A 21,852-nucleotide genomic window follows, 5' to 3' on the forward strand; every position below is an offset into this window, starting at 1 on the left:
ATCTGACCGATTGATAGAAATTTACATCCTGCCGCCAAGGCAGCTGATAAAATATATACATATCTTTTATACATGTGCAGATAGATTCCTATAACAATTCCATTTAAAAGGCCTATAGATGATGATGTTGATTTAAGTATCTGAAGAAGTGTGCATGCACACAAAAGTTCATACCAATAACGAACTTAGTTGGTCTCTAAGGTGCTACTGGAAGGAATTTTTTTATTAAGAATCGCCGTTTGCATGCGAATCAAGGGGATTTACAAGCATAGAATTAAAAACAGCTGAAAATAGCATTAAAACAGGAGGAGGAGGTTTGAAAACAGTACAAAATGATCACCTAAGACCATGAAAACATCCCATGATGCAGTATTCAGCAGCAATCAGGATACCCCACCACCACACACAAAAAACCCAACCCTTGTATTCTACACTTGTTTTCTACACTTTTAGAAAGAATGGTCCGGCTCTTTCAGGAGTGAGAGAGGTTCCCAGTCTCAAACCAAGTGTCACAGCCAGAGAATGATTGATTGATTGATTGACTGCTTGCATTTATAACCTTTTCTTTTTCCCCTCCAAGGAGCTCAAAGCGGCATACATGGTTCCCCCGCTCCTAATTTAATCGCCACAAAAACCCTGTGAGGTAGGTTAAGGCCAAGAGGCGGTGACTGTCCCAAGATCACCCAGTGAGCTTCATGGCCCAGGGGAGGATTCGAACCCTGGCCTGTCCCAGGTCCTAGTCTAGTGGCTCCCTCTCTCTACGCTCCAGCCTCTCCCCCCATCCCCTTACCTCTTTCCTTTAACCTCCTCCCCCCCCCCCCGCTCCAGGCAGTGCGTTGGGCAGAGGGACGGGGGTCTTCCCAGGACCCCCAGGTAAATGAAAGCACCAGGAATTGTGCGCCTGTGATAGGAATTTTATGCTCTTAAATACATGGTAATGTTCATAAGTGTACCAACCAAGCACATACATAGATCAGCACAGGAAGGCCAACCTGGAACCATTTTGATTCCTAAACTGAGCAAATGTTTTCTCTGCAAGGTCAAAGTGGGAAACCTCCCCATTGTCTCTTTCCTCACAAATCCTGTCTTAAGGGCACATTTAAGATATGAATAGGGTGTGAGCCTGTGACCTGGCCCAGGAACGAAGTATTTATCATCACAAAAGACTGGCCAGGCTACCCAGGCAATCCAATCAAGTAAACTGCCAGACAGGAGATAAACGACGACAGGAGAAAAACAACACTCAAATTTCTGTTGTAGACCGCCTTTTCTGTGATGTAGGTGTGATGTATCTGAGGGGTGGTCTTAGGTTACACCCCTTCTGTGATGTATGCATGATGTTTCTGGGGGTGGTCTTGATCAACAGGGTGGCAATTTCAAAAGTCTTTATAAGGCCTTGCACGCCATTGTTCTGGGTCCCTCCTCTCCTGCGGGTGAGGGAAGCACCCTGTTGCAACAGATCAATAAAGGCCAAGCCTACAAGCTGTTTTGCTCCAAGTTATCCTGGTTGGTGTCTTTGTTTTTGTCCAAGGGAGCCCTCGGATTTTCCATTAACACGCCCAAAGGCCATGCTTAGCACCAGATTTAACGGCAATTCCTGCATTGCAGGGGGTTGGACTAGATGACCCAAGGGTCCCTTCCAGCTCTGCAGTTATCGTGTTCTATGCACACAAGTCCCAGCTCTGTCGGAAAGTTGCCAGTCGCTTTTTCCACCTGGGCAGGCTGAGGGCAGACTTCCGAAACGAATCAGCGAAAGACCAGAAATGGGTTTGCTGCAGTCTTTGGAAATCTCCGTGTCATCAAAAGAGACGCACATTTCCCCAGGAAGTGGATGACTTAGTAAGATCGAGTCAGCAGAGCACCCACTCTGGCGAGTCACTACGAGTCAAGAGTCTAGCATCTAGATCAAGGGAAGTAATAGTGCCACTGTATTCTGCTGTGGTCAGACCTCACCTGGAGTACTGTGTCCAGTTCTGGGCACCACAGTTCAAGAAGGACACTGACAAACTGGAATGTGTCCAGAGGAGGGCAACCAAAATGGTCAAAGGCCTGGAAACGATGCCTTATGAGGAACGGCTAAGGGAGCTGGGCATGTTTAGCCTGGAGAAGAGGAGGTTAAGGGGTGATATGATAGCCATGTTCAAACATATAAAAGGATGTCACATAGCGGAGGGAGAAAGGTTGTTTTCTGCTGTTCCAGAGAAGCGGACACGGAGCAATGGATCCAAACTACAAGAAAGAAGATTCCACCTAAACATTAGGAAGAACTTCCTGACAGTAAGAGCTGTTTGACAGTGGAATTTGCTGCCAAGGAGTGTGGTGGAGTCTCCTTCTTTGGAGGTCTTTAAGCAGAGGCTTGACAACCATATGTCAGGAGTACTCTGATGGTGTTTCCTGCTTGGCAGGGGGTTGGACTCGATGGCCCTTGTGGTCTCTTCCAACTCTATGATTCTATGATTCTAAGACTGGTACCTGAGGATATAGGCCAGCTTCCCCCAGGAGCCTGGGTTTAGTCTGTTGCAGGAATTTATGTATAGGTTGGGGGGTTGCCCCTCCAGCAAATATCATGCACATGCAGCCCACTACCAAAATCAGCACAATCACTTTTGGGACTTTTGTAATTTGTCCCCACAAAACACTTCATCACAGTTTCTTCCTGTCTATTCAAAGGGGCTTTGCTGCATAATACCAAATGTAAGAATTCACTGATCAATGTATCTATGTACTGGCTCACTGGGAAAACTTCAGAAATTCATATAGACATGTGAGCTCAGCTACTCAGCAGCCCCTCTGCCTGAGTGATAATCCCCGGCATCCTGATACCTGAGGGCCAGACAGGTAGCCATTCCAGAAATAATAAACCCAGATGAAGGCAAAAGGGTGTGATTAACTTGGCTGGGAAACAGGGAAATGTAAATATCTTTTTTGTTACACTTGATGGGTGTTTGGTGGAGGGCAAGGAGAACCATGGGGCAGGGTCCAGGATGCTCAGATTACTGCCACCAGACCTCCCCTTTCATGATGTAACCATGATGTATTAGTGATGTAGTTTGGGGGGGGGGCGTAACATGGGGATTAGCAGCTAATAGAAATTTGGCTTCTCTTTTGTTTGGGGCTTCCATGTTGTTCCACATGGTGGCAGGTGGGAGCCGTGTCGCGACAGTCTTCAATAAAGACCAAGCCTACTGGCTGCTGTTTTGCTCTGGTATTCCTGGCTGCTGTCCTTGTTTTTTGCCCAAGGGAGCCCTCAGATTTCTCCGTTAACAGGTCCTATGACAACAGTGCCTCTGAGCATGTGCAGAAGGGTTGTCATGCAGAAGATGCGGCTTCCAGGTGGCTTTCAGCCCCAGCATGTTCTGACTTTGCAAATGAATCCCCAGTGCTTGCAATGTGGTCCCGGGACCTTTGAGGAATCGGGGAGAATGCAAAGTTCAAAAGGGGGAGGTTTCGCTTCCACCCCTTCAGTGCGGCTCCGCTCTGCTGGGGCAGCTCTTCGGTTTCTTAGTCTTTTTGCCTCCTTTGGCAGCAACCGGCTTTTCCGGGGGGAAGATGATGGTGGCATATTCAGTCTGGTCGGAAGCAAAGCGCTCTTGGGGGGCTCTCTGAGCGTTGTCCGCTGCCCGGAATTCCAGCACCCCATAATCCACGGTGAAAACGCTCACGGCGGGAGGGCCTTCTTCCTTCAGGTACAGCAAGAGAGGGAGGGTTAAAAAACAGGACAGTTTGGAGACGGAAAGAAGATTAAAGTCCCGACCAGAGGAAAATGGCGGATGAAGATGATGGACTTTGCCAGAATGGCGAAATGGACCGGGAAAATCAGAAACCAGGAAGAGAAGAACTTGAAGAAGCAATGGAGGAAATTTTACAACGCATCTTAGAGAACACTGTAAACAACTAAAAACGTTGGCAGGGTTTGAATAACGCTTGTAGTATACAGTGGACGCGTGGGTTGGGAACATGATCCGTGAGGGATGCACATTTGCAACCCGCAGCGTTCACAACCTGCAGCGGCGTGTCTGCGCACATGTGGGTTGCGATTTAGCGCTTCTGCGCATGTGCAAAGCGTGATTTAATGCTTCTGCGCATGCGCAACTGCCGAAACCCGGAAGTAATCCGGAAGTAATCCGTTCCAGTACTTCCAGGTTTCGGCGGGTGTGTAACTCGGAAAAACGCAACCTGAAGCAGCTGTAACCCGAGGTATGACTGTACTAGAAATTAGGGTAAAATGGACTATTTAAGCAGGTAACAGAGGAAGATGGAAAGGAATTGCTGAAACATTTGATAGAAGTGGAATACAAAAAGGGAGGTGTGAGGAGGTCGGTGAAACAAGTGAATGGAAGATATGATACTGAAATTGTTTGAGTGTTTTAAATTGTTTTGTTTGGTTTTGTTTAGTTTAATGTGTTTAGTGTTATGTAGTGTCTTTTTATGGTATTGTATTGGTTTTTATTTTTCTGTTTTTGTTTGGTTTTGTAATGTCTAAATTGTTCAAAAAGCAATAAATATTATATTTTAAAAAATGGACTATTTAAGAAAAATAGAGAAAATAAGCGAAGCAGTTGAAAAAAAATGGAAAATGGTAACCATGGAAGGGCAGAGAGGAGTCAAAACATTCAGGGAATCCTGAAAGATGAGGCTTAATGTTTGAATTTAAATTTGTAAAGTAAAACTTAATAAAAAAAAGATTTTACCCCAAAAAATGCCAGTTTTTTGTTGTTGTTTTTTAAGAAGCTACTCAGTACTAGGAACATAGTGAAACTATGGAACTCACTTCTGCAGTGACAGACACCAACTAGGGTGGCCTCAAAGAACTAACCATGTCCATTTATATACACCTAAGGAGGCCTGAGGGACACGGGTGGCGCTGTGGGTTAAACCACAGAGCCTAGGACCTGCCAATCAGAAGGTCGGTGGTTCGAATCCCCGTGATGGGGTGAGCTCCTGTTGCTTGGTCCCTGCTCCTGCCAACCTAGCAGTTCAAAAGCACGAAGTTCAAGTAGATAAATAGGTACACCAAACTTAAGAGAATTTGTCTTTTTTACTTTGACCCCTAGCTTTAAGATGGCCTGATCCAGCAGCCTCTTCCTGTGATCTTAATATGACAAATGCATGGATCATTAAATGCAATGTATTTCTGAATAACAGTCCTTCCATGCACTGCTTGTCAGCTCTCGGGGGCCTCTGGCCGTGTGCTGCCAGAAAGAGGGTGCTAGGCAGATGGGCAACTTGCATTTAAAAAGCTCCCCGCATGTAGAAAACCAGTACCGCAAGAAGCATGCTGGAATGTTTCTCCCTGATGCACTAGTTGTCTACTTGCGTGGAGTTTTAAAATGCCGGCTGGTGAGTAGACGAAAGAACACATTCCACTCCTGCGGTTTGAAGTGGGGCTGCCCATTTGGCCACCTCAGGATTCTTGCCACCTGGTTCTGCAGCATGTGGAAGAGAGTGATAGGCACAGTTCACAAATTGCCCCAGCTGCAAGTAAAGGTAAAGGGATCCCTGACCATTAGGTCCAGTCATGACCGACTCTGGGGTTGCAGCGCTCATCTCACTTTATTGGCTGAGGAAGCTGGCGTACAGCTTCCGGGTCATGTGGCCAGCATGACTAAGCCACTTCTGGCGAAACTAGACCAGCGCACGGAAACGCCGTTTACCTTCCTGCTGGAGTGGTACCTATTTATCTACTTGCACTTCGACATGCTTTCAAACTGCTAGGTTGGCAGGAGCAGGGACTGAGCAACGGGAGCTCACCCCGTCATGGGGATTCGAACCGCCAGCCTTCTGATCGGCAAGTCCTAGGCTCTGTGGTGTAACCCACAGCGCCACCCTCATCCCTGCGTCTGCAGGTACTTCCCCTTATAAACAGGAAAAACCCCGCAGGCAGAAAATTAACATATCGGGGAGGAAAAATTCTCGTTCTCCCAATGTGAAAGTTTACTAAACCTGCAAGGAGCTTTTTATGTGCGGAAGCATTCAGACAGATAAACCCTCTCCTGTGCAGAGTCTGAAGTGGAACAGTACAGAGACATTGGTACAATAAGGAGGGTCATACCATTCTCGCCTGCAGCTGGTTCTGGGGTCTTCTATCACCCTCGGCGGACCTCAGTGTTAGAAATGAGTTGGACTTGGGTGATCAGGGACGGAGGGAGCCTGATGAACTGCTTGGTTGAAATTCCTACCCACCCTCTGCACTAGTTCCCCAAAAATATTGTTATAGGATTCGAGGGTTAGTCTGGATGGCATCTAGGTGTCCCCTTAGGCAGCTGCCCTTCCTATACTGCTTCAAATGTCTGCTGAAAACATTTTTATTTCGGCAGGCCAACCCAGGCACACAACTTAATTGCTTATATTAGTTTGAAAAGCTTTTTTGTTTTGTTTTATCTGTGTTTCAACGACGATAATTCTACGTGGATCTGTTTGCCAGTTTTAGCTGCATTTTATATTTCAAGCTGCCGGTGGAAAGTTGTGTGGCTAAAAGCACAGAAAAACGAGCATCTCAGGAAGATACAGTCATACCTTGGAAGTTTAACAGAATCTGTTCCGGAAGTCCGTTCGACTTCCAAAACATTCGGAAACCAAAGCGCGGCTTCCGATTGGCTGCAGGCTGAAGCTCCTGCAGCCAATCGGAAGCCGCGGAAGCCCTGTCGGACGTTTGGCTTCCAAAAATCATTCATAAACCAGAACAGTCACTTCCGGGAGCCAAAACGTTTGAGAACTAAGCTGTTTGAAAACCAAGGTACGACTGTAAAGGGCTATTTTTCCAGACAAGCTTGTTTTCTATGTGTAGGTAAATGTAAGGTCCCTCTAGACATCCTTTTTATTGCACAGTCATGATGATTTGTGCTCAGGAGGCTATGGGGGCCACAGACAATCCCACTTTCAATACTTGTTTCCACCAGCAAACATTTCAGGGTTTCATTTCCAATCCGTGCATATCCTGAAACTTCCTGCTTTTTAAACAATAAATGTTTTGGTTTATTTCTTGCTCCTCTTCTGCTAGCTACAGCGCTTCTGCAAAGCAACAACAGGTCCATATATTTGAGATGTGGCACAATGTAAAATCCACTTCTATAATTTTTGTACTCATTCCTGTACAAACAGATTTATTTCTGGAAGCAGGTAACAGGGGAAATTGCGCTATATTCTGCTGTTTCCAAAACTGGCTTCTGTGTCATGTGAAAGCTCAAAAAAAAAAAATGATGTGGAAATTACCAGGGAGGGAAGCATCAGGAAAATGGAATAAACTTAGGGCTGTCATACGTACGGGGGGGTGGGGGGATTGGACTTGAAAATGGTGCCAAGGCAGATTTACACTGAATCGGCAAAATGTCCAGGAAAACCCCAGGCGTATGGCAAGTAGGTTGATTAAAACAAAAATAAAAACACTTTGAAAAGCCCCCCCAAAAAATTGGGGGGGGGGAAGAGATGTTCCCCAAAAATGCAAAACAACTTTGATCCCTCCCCCAAAAAAACCCGCTTTGTGAAGCAGTCACGAAATTAAAAGACGCCTGCTTCTCGGGAGAAAAGCAATGACAAATCTAGACAGCATCCTAAAAAGCAGAGACAACACCTTGCCAGCAAAGGTCCATATAGTTAAAGCTATGGTTTTCCCAGTAGTGATGTATGGAAGTGAGAGCTGGACCATAAAGAAGGCTGATTGCCAAAGAATTGATGCTTTTGAATTATGGTGCTGGAGGAGACTCTTGAGAGTCCCATGGACTGCAAGAAGATCAAACCTCTCCATTCTGAAGAAAATCAGCCCTGAGTGCTCACTGGAAGGACAGATCCTGAAGCTGAGGCTCCAATACTTTGGCCACCTCATGAGAAGAGAAGACTCCCTGGAAAAGACCCTGATGTTGGGAAAGATGGAGGGCACAAGGAGAAGGGGACGACAGAGGACGAGATGGTGGGACAGTGTTCTCGAAGCTACCAGCATGAGTTTGACCAAACTGCGGGAGGCAGTGGAAGACAGGAGTGCCCAGCGTGCTCTGGTCCAGGGGGTCACAACTAAACAACAACAACAAGCAGCTCTCAGCACCCTTAACAAAGTGCATTTCCCAGAATCCTTTTGGTGCGCAGCCAGGACTATGTAAAGTGGTATCATAGTGCTTTAATGTCTGTGTCGTAATAAAACATGTTGCAGAATACCCGTGCAACAGAACAGCTGCCTGGTTGGGCCCGTATCTGTACGAAAGAGCATTGGGGGCCAAACAGGATGTGGTGTGAATTGCATCAGCCAAGTGCCAGCGTCAGAAGGGGCAAACAGCAAGCGAAGCTCTCTGGGCAAAAGGAAACTTACCAAGGGAGCATTTTCATCCTGCAGTTTTTCTTCCTCTGCAAAAGGATACAAGCAGTTAGAATTCATGCGTTGAGCATGGGGCTACCTTTGAAGGTGACTCAGAAACTACAACTCATCCAGAATACGGTTGACTGGGAACAGCTGCCAGGACCATATAACACCAGTCCTAAAAGAACTACACTGGCTCCCAGTACATTTCCGAGCACAATTCAAAGTGTTGCTGCTGACCTTGAAAGCCTGAAACGGCCTTGGCCCAGTAGACCTGAAGGAGCATCTCCACCCCCATTGTTCAGCCCAGACACTGAGGTCCAGCTCCGAGGGACTTCTGGCGGTTCCCTCACTACAAGAAGTGAGGTTACAGGGAACCAGGCAGAGGGCCTTCTCAGTAGTGGCCCCCGCCCTGGGGAATGTCCTCCCATCAGATGTCAAGGAAATAAGCAACTATCTGACTTTTAGAAGACATCTGAATGTTTGATGTTTTATCGTGTTTTAATACAGTGGTAGCTCTAGTTACGGACTTAATTCATTCCAGAGTTCCGTTCTTAACCTGAAACTGTTCTTAACTAGAGGCATGCTTTTGCTAATGGGGCCTCTTGCTGCCGCTACGCCGCCGGCACACGATTTCCATTCTCATCCTGGAGCAAAGTTCTCAACTCGAGGTAACTCTTCCAGGTTAGCGGAGTTTTTAACCTGAAGCGTTTGTAACCTGAGGTGTTTGTTAACTCGAGGTACCGCTGTATTCTGTTGGGAGCTGGCCAGAGTGGCTGGGGAAACCCAGCCAGATGGGTGAGGTATAATTTATTATTATTATTATTATTATTATTATTATTATTATTATTAAACAGGCACGTCCAACGATCTACCGGTAGATCACAGGACGTCTGTGGTAGATCACCTTAGATCATTGGCTCTCCCCAAAGAAGCTCAATAAATTCGGCTCCCCTAAAAAAAGCTCAACATTCTTGTCCTGCGCCCCGCAAAAACCGGGGCTTTACTACCTAAAAAGAAGTTCAGCAACTTTGACCTGAACCCCCCAAAAGGGGGTAGATCACTGCCAGCCTTTAACTGCGAGTAGATCGCAGTCTCTTGGGAGTTGGCCACCCCTATTATATAAGATGCCCGGGAGAGAGGAAATTGAGCCAACCAGCTGAGACGCCCACCTTGCCTTCTCTGGATGAGGTTAAAGAGGTAGTAACACAAAACTGGGAGCAGCAGAAACAGCGCAACTCCGACGACAGCAAGCAGGATCTCTCCGTGATCCTCCCTCTCCTCTGACGGCAGTCCAGGCTTCGTCTCCTCCGACGGGAGTCCAGGCTCAAGTTGTTTCTCTGAGGTTTTGAAGCAGAAAAGCAAAGTCACTGACTGGCTCCAAAATTTTGGGTCCATCCCAAGGCCAACCCAGCATAAGAGGATCATGCTTAGCACTTTTCCAAGAGTCATTGCAGAGAGTGTGGGGCTGACTCTCACCCACATAACAGTCTGGGAGCAGCCTTGGTTCCAATAATGGTAATATGATTTACTTCTGAGTCTACGTGACTGCGATCAGGCATGAGGTCAAGGCCACTAAAATAATTGCTCCCGTTTGCCATCAACCTGTCTGTGCTTTAAAATGACCAAGGTTGACGCATTGATGATCCATCTTTTCATGTCCTATATTTGTATTACCGTATTCTTTGCTCTATAAGATGCACTTTTCCCCCTCCAAAAATGAAGGGGAAATGTGTGTGCATCTTATGGAGCGAATGCAGGCTCCTTGGCTTCAGCGATAGCAACGCGAAGCCTCCAAAGCGCAAAGGGAGAGCTCCCCCCGTGCTCCGGAGGCTTCGCGTTGCTTTTGCTGAAGCCGACTGAAGCCCCCGGAGTGCAGCGGGAACTCCCCCTGTGCTCCAGGGGCTTCAGGTGGCTATCCACAAGCCTTCTGAGCACAGCAGGAGTTCCCACTGCGCTCCAAAGGCTTGCGGATAGCCGCCTGAAGCCTGGCGAGTGAGAGGGGTCAGTGCACACCGATCCCTCTTGCTCTCCAGGCTTCGCTTTGCTGGAGAGGCGCTGCACAGTTTTCCCTCTCTGCGCAGCGCCCCTTCAGTGAAGCGGGAGGAGAAATGGAAGGGGCTCCGTTTCTCCTGCCGCTTTGCTGAAGGGGCGCTGAGCAGAGAGGGGGAGAATTTTTTTTTTTCCTTTTCTGCCCCTCCTATGGTCCGGTGGGTCCTATAGAGCGAAAAATATAAGTTTAAAGATTATTTACAGAAATACTGCAAAATTAATGAATGTTAAAAGATTGTTGGAATGAAGTTATATGGCTTTAGTAGAAATGTTATAAGGATTTAAGTATAAATAGATTAATAGAATATTAAAGGTAAAATAAGGTTAGAATGTGTTAAGATAATTATAGGACAGAAAACAGAGGAAGATGGAAAGGAATTGCTGAAACAATTGACAGAAGTGGAATACAAAAAGGGAGGTGCGAGGAGGTCGGTGAAATAAGTGAATGAAAGATAAGATATTGAAATTGTTTGAGTGTTTTAAATTGTTTTTGATTTTTTTTTTAGTTTAATGTGTTAGTGTTATATAGTGTCTTTGTATTGTATTGTATTGTATTGTATTGTTCTTTTTTTGTTTTTGTTTTGTAGTGTTTAAATTGTTCAAAAAGTAATAAATATTATTATAAAAATAGAGAGAGAGAGAGAGAGAGAGAGAGAGAGAGCGAAAAATACGGCATATAGGATGAGCCCATAAACTGAGCCAGTTAATCAATCTACTTGGAAGCTAGCAAGAATCTGCAGGTACATCTTCACTGAGTTATCCACGATGACCCCAAGGTCTCATTCCTGATCAGACACTGTCAGTTCAGATCCCCATGGGAAAGTAGGATGACTCAATCTTTTAGTGTGGCATTACCTACCCTTTTGGAAATCCCTGACTATTGATTTCCATGGTACAATTTTCGGTAAAAACATTTTTGTTTAGGTAAGCCAGTCGGACACGACTAAACAACAACAACAACCAAGCAGTTTAAAAAGTTGCTTTGAGGTTTAATCTGTGGTTCTTTCAACTCTCAGATTATTGTTGCAAATTTTTCTTACCGGTGATTTTATTGTTTCATCGTTTTTTCCGTAAACCGCTTTGAGGTTTTTGCGCCTTACAATGAAGCGGGGCACAAGTTTTGTTTGAAAAATAAATAAATGTTGTGCATTCCCCAACATACATCAGTTCTGCTCCTGCTGACAATGAATCGCATTTGCCACTCTCTCATCCATTCGCACCCATAAAGCACCAGAACGACTTGTCTCAAACCTGTTACTGTGAGGTTCGCCCTGTTGCTTTCTGTCAGCTTCAGCGAGGGACAGATGAGGCCACAGAAGTAGGTTCCGCTATCGTTCATCTCTAAATCCGAGATTTTAATTTCAAAGGTCGTCGCGTTCAGCATGGTACGGCTATACTTCCTTTTTCCAAGGTCCAGTAATTTCGGCTGCTTGTCGTCACCCAGTTTGTACCAGTTAAGGGAATAATTTTGAACGGTCTCCGACAAGCGACAGGTGAACCTGGCCGTCGCTCCCATCGGTTTATCTAACTGCGATGGACGAAAGGTTGCTGGCGAAAAGAGACCAAAAGCAAAGCGTATAATCAGCACAGCAAGCTGGGCTTGGTTTAACTGGTAAAGGTAAAGGGACCCCTGACCATTAGGTCCAGTCGTCGCCGACTCTGGGGTTGCGGCGCTCATCTCGCTTTATTGGCCGAGGGAGCCGGCATACAGCTTGCGGGTCGTGTGGCCAGCATGACTAAGCCGCTTCTGGCGAAACCAGAGCAGCCGTCCCGGTTGCTGATTTTGTCCCAGAATGTCCCTTTTTTTCTTGGGACGTCCCTATTTTCATTAGAGAAATGTTGGAGGGCATGGAGTTATGCGACACCCCCCCCCCCCCAAGTCAAGGAAATAAGGAACTATACAATCTTCAGAAGACATCTGAAGGCAGCCCTCTATAGGGAAGTTTTTTTAAAAATGTTTAATGTTTTATTAAGTTTTTATATGTCAGAAGCCGCCCAAAGCGGCTGGGGCAATCCAGTCAGATGGGTGGGGTATAAATAATAAAGTTATCAGATGATTAGATGATTGGAAAATGTTTATTGTATGTATGGAAAATAATTGTGTACAGCTGAAAATGCTGGCGGCATTAAGATAAACTCAATGGATGTAATAATGGAAAATTGATTGGTATAGTTTGGGTAAAATATGCAAGGATATAAGGTATGTATGATGAACCATGGAAAAGGAAGATGGGAAATCATTGATATCTTAAGTATGTAAAATGTTTATCTGAAATTGTAAAACAGAAAATTTAAGAAAAATCATATTAAAATATTATTATTATTATTATTATTATGCAATAGGATGTCCCTATTTTCATCAGAGGGTACCGTATTTTTCGCTCTATAGGACGCACTTTTCCCCCTCCAAAAATGAAGGGGAAATGTGTGTGCGTCCTATGGAGCCAATGGAGAGCGAGAGGTGTCGGTGAGCACCGACCCCTCTCGCTCTCCACGCTTCAGGGATAGCCGCCTGAAGCCTTTGGAGCGCAGTTACCCCATTCAGGACCAGGGAGTCCTCCACATCTGCCCCCTCCTGTCCCCCCAAAACAGTACTTCTGTCTTGTCAGGATTCAACCTCAATCTGTTAGCCACCATCCATCCTCCAACCGCCTCCAGACACTCACACAGGACCTTCACCGCCTTCATTGGTTCTGATTTAAAAGAAAGGTAGAGCTTGGTATCATCCACATACTGATGAACACCCAGCCCAAACCCCCTGATGATCTCTCCCAGCGGCTGCATGTAGATATTAAAAAGGATGGGGGAAAGGACAGAACCCTGAGGCACCCCACAAGTGAGAGCCCAGGGGTCTGAACACTCATCCCCCAACACCACTTTCTGGACACGGCCCAGGAGGAAGGAGCGGAACCACTGTACAGTTCTCGGGTTAAGAACTTAATTCGTTCCAGAGGTCCGTTCTTAACCTGAGGTACCACTTTAGCTAATGGGGCCTCCTGCTGCCACCACGCTGCTGCTGCGCGTCTGTAACCTGAAGCGTATGTAACCCGAGGTACCACTGTATAACCGTGCCCCCAGCTCCCAGCCCCTCGAGACGGTCCATAGACCTGCCTCAGTCTCCCCTGAGAATTGACTTCCTGCCCATTCCTTGGGAGTTAAAGCAACAAGAAGCCTCATTCGGATGAGCACACCGGTTACATACCAGACTGCTTGGCGAGGAGAGCGGGCCGGCAGAAAAGTAGCAATAAGAGCCATCCAGCCAACTCCACCTGATTCATTGTCCCCTCGGGAAGGCTGGTCGGAGCTGCTCAGAAATCAGACCCCGGTCCCAGGATTCAAGCCGCTCTGATGCAAGAGCATCAGCGGGCCGTTTTCCAGCCCGCCATCCCTGCAGAGCTGGCTCTCGTGGTGCCACCGTTGCTCTGGTAGCCACCTGACGGCACCAGGAGCAGAACTGAACTGTCCCCATCGCCGCCGCCTGCCGCAGAACCCCAAAGCTCCCCCTCCCACCCTTTTTCCCCTCTCTGCCTCCTACCACGGCGGGTTTCACATGCTGGGTAAGCTTTAAAGGAAACGTCAGAGCACCCGGCACAAAAGGATTTGATGCACGAGACCACAACAAAAAGGCGGCACAGCGGGCTAAGAGAACAGACATCCTCCCGCACATTTCGAACCCCACGCAATTTTTTGTTTGTTTGCAAACTGCTGCGTTGCCAGAAAGTGACGCCACGAGGGAGGAAGCCGCCTCACATAGGAAAGCAGTAGCAAGAAGAAGAGACACATTTTCCCTCTTGCCGTTCCGTCTTGACAAAAAGCTACCAAGACAGCAGGCCAAACTTCTCCAGGGTCTCTCTTCTGGAGTGAACTAATTCAGATTAACAAATTCACTGAGGTACAGTGGTGCCTCACAAGACGAAAAGAATCCGTTCCGCGAGTCTCTTCGTCTAGCGGTTTTTTCGTCTTGCGAAGCAACCCTATTAGCGGATTAACGGATTAGCGCTATTAGCGGTTTAGCGGCTATTAGCGGCTATTAAAGGCTTAAGGGATTAGTGGATTAGCTGCTAAAAGGCTATTAGCAGCTTAGTGCCTTAGAAAAAGGGGGTGGGGAGCGGGGAAAAATCGCAAGAATCGCAAGACATTTTTGTCTTGCGAAGCAAGCCCATAGAGAAATTCGTCCTGCGAAGCGCATTGAAAAACGGAAAACCCTTTCGTCTAGCGGGTTTTCCGTCTTGCGAGGCATTCGTCTTGCGGGGCACCACAGTAGTTCGCAAATCTCTGAATTACACCTAGAAGGGTTTGGATTTGTTATCCTGCTTTATCACTACCCTAAGGAGTCTCAAAGCGGCTAACATTCTCCTTTCCCTTCCTCCCCCACAACAAACACTCTGTGAGGTGAGTGGGGCTGAGAGACTTCAGAGAAGTGTGACTGGCCCAAGGTCACCCAGCAGCTGCATGTGGAGGAGCAGGGAAGCGAACCCCGTTCACCAGATTACAAGTCCACCACTCTTAACCACTACTCTGCCCCAGCTGCAACAAAACATGTCCCTCCCATTTCAGCCTCCACAGCCACATCAGAAGCTACAACCTTCCAAGAGTTTGACTTCAGCCCCAAAGGCAACCTCTTCCACTGTCTCCAACAAACCATGCCAAACATTTCCGGGAGATCTGAACATGCATTGAGCTCCTTCTGCGGTGAAAGTTTGGGTGATTTTTAAAATTCAATTCCCTTTCAATTTCAATCCAATGATTTTTCTATATAGGGCTTTCGTTGCACCTAACTTATGCAATTGATTGTGGCCATTGTGCAATTGTTTCTCTTGCGGGAAGGGGTGCTAATGTTCTGCTGTTATGTTTTACTTATTTTCATGTTTTTATCCTGTATTCTACTCTGTGAACCGCCTGACATCTCATGATGGAGGAGAGTACATAAATCTAAGAAATAAAATAAATAAAAGTACCTTTCGGGGAAGTGAATAGCTGTTTTTATAGGGCAGGGGCAGGGGCACTGTGGATAAGTTAATGCACCAAGAGATAGGTGGGCCAGAAAGGTTTGGGAACTGATCAACAGCTATGATCCATGATGACAGCTGAATGGAACCCCCCTAATACAGTTTATAATAATTATAATAATTTATTATGTATACCCCGCCCATCCGGCTGGGTTTCCCCAGCCACTCTGGGCGGCTTCCAACCGAATATTAATAACAACACAGCATCAAACATTAAAAATTTAAGTTTACCACATAACACACGCACACACCCCAAACATTCTGCTGATAAAAATCAGGGCACAGGTCTCACACCTCCTTCCCAAAGTCCGGGAAGCTGTGCCAGCCTTTGGGAAGGAGGCGCGATGCCCTGGCAGGGTGCAAGAGCCCTCCGTCCTCTACCCCAAAGCCCCGTAAGTGCTTGCCAGGTTTGGGAATGTTACAGGATTTTTTTATAATGATTGGGGGGGTTGCCCTTCCAGCATGCAGTGTGCAACCCCCCCCCTCCGCTTTTGTTCACACACACAGTGTCTCCTCAAAGCACCGCATAACACGCAACACCACACCATTTCCAACGTTGTTCTGTTCGGGGGGGGGGAGCTTGGGACATGGGTGAGGGCAGCCATAACCCCAAAAGCGTGAGCTCAGGTACTCAGCAGCCCCTCTGCCTGGCTGATAATCTACCTGAGTGCCAGACAGGTAGCCATTCCAGAAACAGGAGCAAACCCAGATCAAGATGAAAGGGTGTGATGAACTTGGCTGGGAAACAGGGACATGTAAATATCTCTTTTGCATCACTTGATGGGTGTGTGGTGGAGGTCGAGGGAAGGATTGGGGGAAAGCCCTGATGCTCAAGGTTTCTTCCAATTTGTGATGTATTTGTGATGTATGCATGATGTAATTTTAGGGGTGTTGCGGGTATCTTTGTAAAACTGATAAAGGAGGGAGCCATCTTTTCTTCTGGGCTCCTTCCTGCTTATCCCATGTGGTGGGTGGAACTTCTGTTGCAACAGTCTCTGGAATAAAGACCAGGCCTGCAGGCTGCTGTTTTGCTCCTAATTTATTGGCTGGTGTCTTTGTTTGGTAGTCCAAGGGAGCCCGGGAATTTTCCTACAACATTAAGAAGGCAGGAGGACTCCAGCTCTTGTGCCCAGAGCCAGATTGAGGTTTGATGAGGCCCTAAACTACTGAAGTTAATGGGGCCCTTTATATGTCCAGCTGTCCTTTGTCAACAACAAACTGTCACCGTTTTTTTGTGTTGAATATATGCTATATGGTAATTGATGGACCTCAAAGTTATCTCAAGCCATTTGCACATGTTGCCATGCGACCAGTCCATGCAGAATGTAGGTACCATATATATAGAAAGGAGCAAGCCAGGGATATTTGAGGGAGCAGGCGAGCAGGCGGGGCCCATTGCTTACACCATGGGAGCTAATAATAATAATAATAATAATAATAATTTATTTATATCCCACCCTCCCCAACCAAAGCCGGGCTCAGAGTGGCTAACAACAATAAAAGTAACACAATGCTCTAAAATCAATTCATTTAAAAAGCAATTCAGAATCAAATTAATGGCAACCATTGGGCTAGAGTTCTGTGACGATTGCCAAAGGAGGGGGTCAGACTGTGCCTTGGCCAAAGGCCTGGTGGAACAGCTCCATCTTGCAGACCCTATGGAAAGATGTCAAGTCCCGCAGGGCCCTAGTCTCTTGGGACAGAGCATTCCACCAGATCGGGGCCACGGCCGAAAAGGCCCTGGCTCTGGTTGAGGCCTGCCTAACCTCCCTGTGGCCCGGGATCTTCAAGATGTTTTTGTTTGAATACCGTAAGGTCCTCCGTGGGACATACCAGGAGAGGCAGTCTGCTGCAGTTTGTAGGTTTTATTTTATTTGTTTTTTATCTTATATTGTGGAAATGTACCTCCGATGCTTTATTTCCTTTAATTTTTTTATTGTTTAGCTTATATGTAAATCTGGCACTTCACATGCCGCCTTCTACTGCAGGACCTGTTTCTGCAGCCCCTGTCCACAGGCTGCACAAAATTGGGGCGCCCCGGGACAGAGGCAGAGAAAGCGTGGCTGTCCCTCTTAAAAGGGGGCGTCTGGGAGGAGGTATGTGACCGGATGCTCTGGCTTTCACAGTAAAAGGCCCCCGCTCCGGCACCCTGTCTCCCTTTCCCTTTTCAAAACGAAATCTGTTCGCTCAGCAAGAAAAAGCTAATGGTGCGTTTGACAGGAAATGATTCACAGCCTTCGCCCTGTGCATTTAATGATTTCCCAGAAATTAGGAGAATTTGCATAATGCTCCGGTACTAATGGCATCAAGAGGTGTTTACACTCTCGCATCAGAACGGTTTGACACTTTTGTTTGGCTTAAAACCACCCCGCCAAAATAAAAAAGAATGAAAAGGAAAAAACGGTGAGGTGGGGAGAACATTTTCAGAAACCATCTGCAAATTCATCCACATCTTCAAAATAAATAAAAAACTGCATGCACATGAAAGGTTATACCCAGAACAAACTTGGTTAGGGTGCTACTGGACTATTTTTGTTATTTTTTTATTTATTTTGAAGGAGTCAGACCTACCTGAATCCACATCTTCAGTTATCCCTGCAGCAATTAAGAACAGCAAGCACACTGTTTATTAAAGGTGTATAATGATAGGCTTGCCTGGTGCCATCAATATATATCTTTAGGCGCCAGGCGGAAAACCTTCCTCTATAATCATGTCTTTGGCCTTTAGCCTTTTAGAAGTGGGTGAGATGTTTTTTGGAGTATTTCTCGTTTCTCTTGGTTTTAACAGGAAGACTGGGAGATGTCTGTCTGTTTGGCTGTGAGGTCCTTTGGGTTGCCCTGGGCTAGATGAAGCGACGATCAAATTTAATAAATAAAAAAATAAGAAGAACCTGCTGGTTCAGTCCAGAGGCCCATTGAGTCCAGATGCCCTAGTATTCAGAAACATTGCTCCACAGTGGGAGGCAGAGCAGACATCATATCCATCGATAGCCCTATCCGAAGACATCTGAATGAGGGGTGCCAACTTGAATAAATTATTATTATTATTATTATTATTATTATTATTATTATTATTATTATACCGCCCTATACCTGAAGGTCTCAGGGCGGTTCACAGAATAAAATCAAAATATAAAACCACAAAATACATAATCAAAATAACAACAATAGCCGCCCCCCCCCCAAGAAAACCCACTACATTTTAAAAGGGCATAGGGTGTCCATCAGGCCATCCAATGGCCTGGTTAAAAAGGAACATTTTGCCTGGTGCCTCAAGGTGTATAATGAAGGCGCCAGGCGAACTTCCCTGGGGAGAGCATTCCACAGACGGGGAGCCACTGCAAAGAAGGCCCTGTTCTCGTGTTGCCATCCTCTGGACCTTTTAAGGAGGCAGCATACAAAGAAAGGCATCAGATGATGATCTCAGGGTCCGGGTAGGTTCATGTGGAAAGAGGTGGCCCTTGAGGTGTTGCCATCCTGAGCCGCTTAAGTCTTTATAGGTCAAATGGGGTAACTGTGCCCCTGAAGGACCAGGTGCACAGCCTGGGAGTCATTCTGGACTCACAGCTGTCCATGGAGGCGCAGGTCAATTCTGTGTCCAGGGCAGCCGTCTACCAGCTCCATCTGGTACACAGGCTGAGACCCTACCTGCCCGCAGACTGTCTTGCTAGAGTGGTGCATCTCTGGTTATCTCCCGCTTGGACTACTGCCATGCGCTCTACGTGGGGCTACCTTTGAAAGTGATCCGGAAACTACAACTAATCCAGAATGCGGCAGCTAGACTGGTGACTGGGAGCGGCTGCTGAGACCACATAACACTGGTCTTGAAAGACCTACATTGGCTCCCAGTATGTTTCCGAGTACAGTTCAAAGTGTTGGTGCTGACCTTTAAGCCCGAAATGGCCTCAGTCCAGTATACCCGAAGGAGCGTCACCACCCCCATCATTCAGCCCGGACACTGAGGTCCAGCACAGAGAGTTTTCTCGTGGTTCCCTCACTGCGAGAAGTGAAGTTACAGGGAACCAGGCAGAGGGCCTTCTCGGTAGTGGCACCCGCCCTGTGGAACGCCCTCCCACCAGATGTCAAAGAGAAAAACAACTACCAGACTTTTAGAAGACATCTGAAGGCAGCCCTGTTTAGGGAAGCTTTTAATGTTTAATAGATCATTGTATTTTAATATTCTGTTGGAAGCAGCCAGGAGTGGCTGGGGAAGCCCATCCAGATGGGCGGGGTATAAAGAATAAATTATTATATATTATTATTATAAAAACTGCACTTTGAATTGGGCCCGGAAATTAATTGGAAGACAGTGCATCCGGACCAGCATCAGTATGAGATGCTCAAACCATCTTTCTCCAGTGAGCAACCTGGCCACTGAATTCTGCACCAGCTGAAGTTTCCGAACCATCTTCAGAGGCAGCCCTACGTATAACGCATTGCAGTAATCTAACCGTGAGGTTACCAGAGCATAGACAACAGGAGTTAAACTATCCCTGTCCAGATGCAAAGCAAGGGGGGTGCAGTGGGGGCGGTCCGCCCCAGGTGTCATCCCAGGGGGGTGACAAAACCCCAGCCAGTCCCAAACACGCCCCCCCCCCGGCTGGGCCACAGCACCGGATTGCGTCCCCCAGCTGGGCGCGATCGCCCCACTCCATGGAGTTGTAGGCGGGTGGCGTGTCTGTGCTCCCAGCTGGAGAAGGCAGGCAGGGGAGAGGACGGGAAGGAGGCAGGTGAACAAACAATGGAGGGGGGAGAGAATGGGTGCCGCGCGTCTTGCCCCTCCCTATGGACCCCAGGTACCCAAGAGGGTTCCTTCACCACTGTCTCTGTCCAGATAGGGGCATAGCTGGGTGTGGGAATGCTCAGGGATGCAGGAGAGGATATATTGTTTGATTATATCCTTTTCCAACTTGTGTTAACAAGTTCACAATTTCAGCAGAGTAACATTCCCCTTTTTAAACTCGCAGCGGATGCGTTTGCTCAGGCTCGCTAAAGCCTCTATAATAACTGTTCTGGTATTTCCCCCTTATTCCCTCATAAAAGATAGGACACGACACAGTCTTCTATAAAAGTATAAAAAGGTTTACTCACACGTCATTCTGTTCACAATAGGATCCCAGAAGACAGACTCAGCTTAGAAAAGTAGCATACACCTGGAAACTATCTCATAAGGAGACAGTCCCTTTCTCCTCTCTTGGCTGCAGCCAAGAGAGCGTCTTTGGCTAAGCAGATGTTGCTTCTTCGATGCATGTAGTCAAAGAGAGAGAGAGAGATGGCTGCCCTGCCCTGTGCTTTTGTCGTTACCTGCACAGGTGAGGCCACACCCACCTCTAGTCACCTGCAGAGGAAGTCTGGCCCAGCCCAGAAGGAACAGGAAGTTTTCCTGCAGGCTGGACAAACATTCCTCCCCATGTGTAAACATGTTCACTCTAGGAATGTTGTACTTGACTGCTCTTGTGTTTCACATCCCACACTGGGCCACCAGCAGAAGCTGATGGAAGGTACTCTGGGCTCGGCCTCCTCAAATATTTTATGGTGGGGGGAAGCAAAGGAATATGGCCCCTAGTATTTGGTTCCTGTGTCTGAAGGCAGCCCTGTATCAGGAAGTTTTTGCTGTGTGGTGTTCTGCTGTGTTTTTGTATATTCTGTTGGGGCACAAAAATAAATCATCATTATCATCTCCATGAATTTGTGCAATCCTCTTTTAAAAACATCCAAGTTGGTAGCCATCACTGGCTCCTGCGGGAAGGAGTTCCACAGTTTATCTATGTGCTGCATGTAGAAGGACTTTAGCTCTCCTGAATCTTCCAGCATTCAGCTTCATTGGCCACACGCTTTAAATAATCTTAATCTTCTACAATATTGGTGGCATACAGTCCTCAAAAAGCCATTTGGTTCTTGCGTATTACTGAGTTTGGAGATATTCTCTATTTCCAGATTCTCAAGTAGATGAAGAAGTCGCTGTCTTGGATGCATTATTTATTATTGTTAGTTAATTAGTTTGTTGTTTATTAAATGAGGATAAAATCGAACCCCACACTGAAGGCTCTGTGGTGCTGAAGAACACTCCCCTGGAAACATCCATCCAAGTAGGACCAGAAGCCAACAAATCTGTAGTGCCCATCTTCTGTTACTTCAAAATTGCTCGTTTGCTTTGTTTATATATCAGCGAGACATTGATCTAACTTGCCCAGGCAAAAATGCAAGGAGCTGTTTCCATCTGAGGCTTTGTGAGAACTCAAAAAGATCATGAAAGGTCTTCTTACTTAGATGACAGCTGATAGCATCTATCTAGTCAGCATGGTCAAAGCTCATCTTCCCTCCTCCTGACATTTAAAGTAAAAGGAAAGTGATGGGCTGAGTGTCTACAGAACATCTGCAAACTCAGTTGAGATTTCTGCCCCTGATAAAGGATACTGTCTACCTGACTCTTTCCACAGAGCATTTCAGAGTGGGTGTCATCGCAAGAAGTCGTTTGCCACGCTGCCAGATCACTTATCTTCC

At 46.7% G+C, this 21,852-nt stretch overlaps 1 protein-coding gene across 2 annotated transcripts; it reads right to left on the reverse strand.

Annotated features, from left to right (window-relative positions):
• Positions 1-238: 238 nt before the first annotated feature.
• On the reverse strand, positions 239-20,509 carry PDCD1 (programmed cell death 1). Of its 2 annotated transcripts, XR_014511762.1 has the most exons (7): positions 13,542-14,145; positions 11,591-11,887; positions 9,460-9,627; positions 8,300-8,334; positions 2,473-3,680; positions 1,560-1,900; positions 239-901 (listed from the first exon to the last, which is right to left on the reverse strand). XR_014511762.1 is itself a non-coding variant. In XM_083442431.1 (5 exons), the coding sequence occupies exons 1-5, from the start codon at positions 20,444-20,446 to the stop codon at positions 3,462-3,464; spliced, it is 726 nt and encodes a 241-aa protein (XP_083298557.1). In that variant the 5' UTR covers positions 20,447-20,509; the 3' UTR covers positions 3,308-3,461. The 2 variants fall into 2 exon arrangements, 1 of the variants encoding a protein (XP_083298557.1); XM_083442431.1 differs by lacking the exons at positions 239-901; positions 1,560-1,900; positions 13,542-14,145 and adding an exon at positions 20,440-20,509 and having other exon boundaries at positions 3,308-3,680.
• Positions 20,510-21,852: the final 1,343 nt, after the last annotated feature.

This window comes from Podarcis tiliguerta (genome assembly GCF_965153285.1).
Source record: "Podarcis tiliguerta genome assembly, chromosome: 5".
In the NCBI taxonomy this organism is placed as follows: Eukaryota; Metazoa; Chordata; class Lepidosauria; order Squamata; family Lacertidae; genus Podarcis; species Podarcis tiliguerta.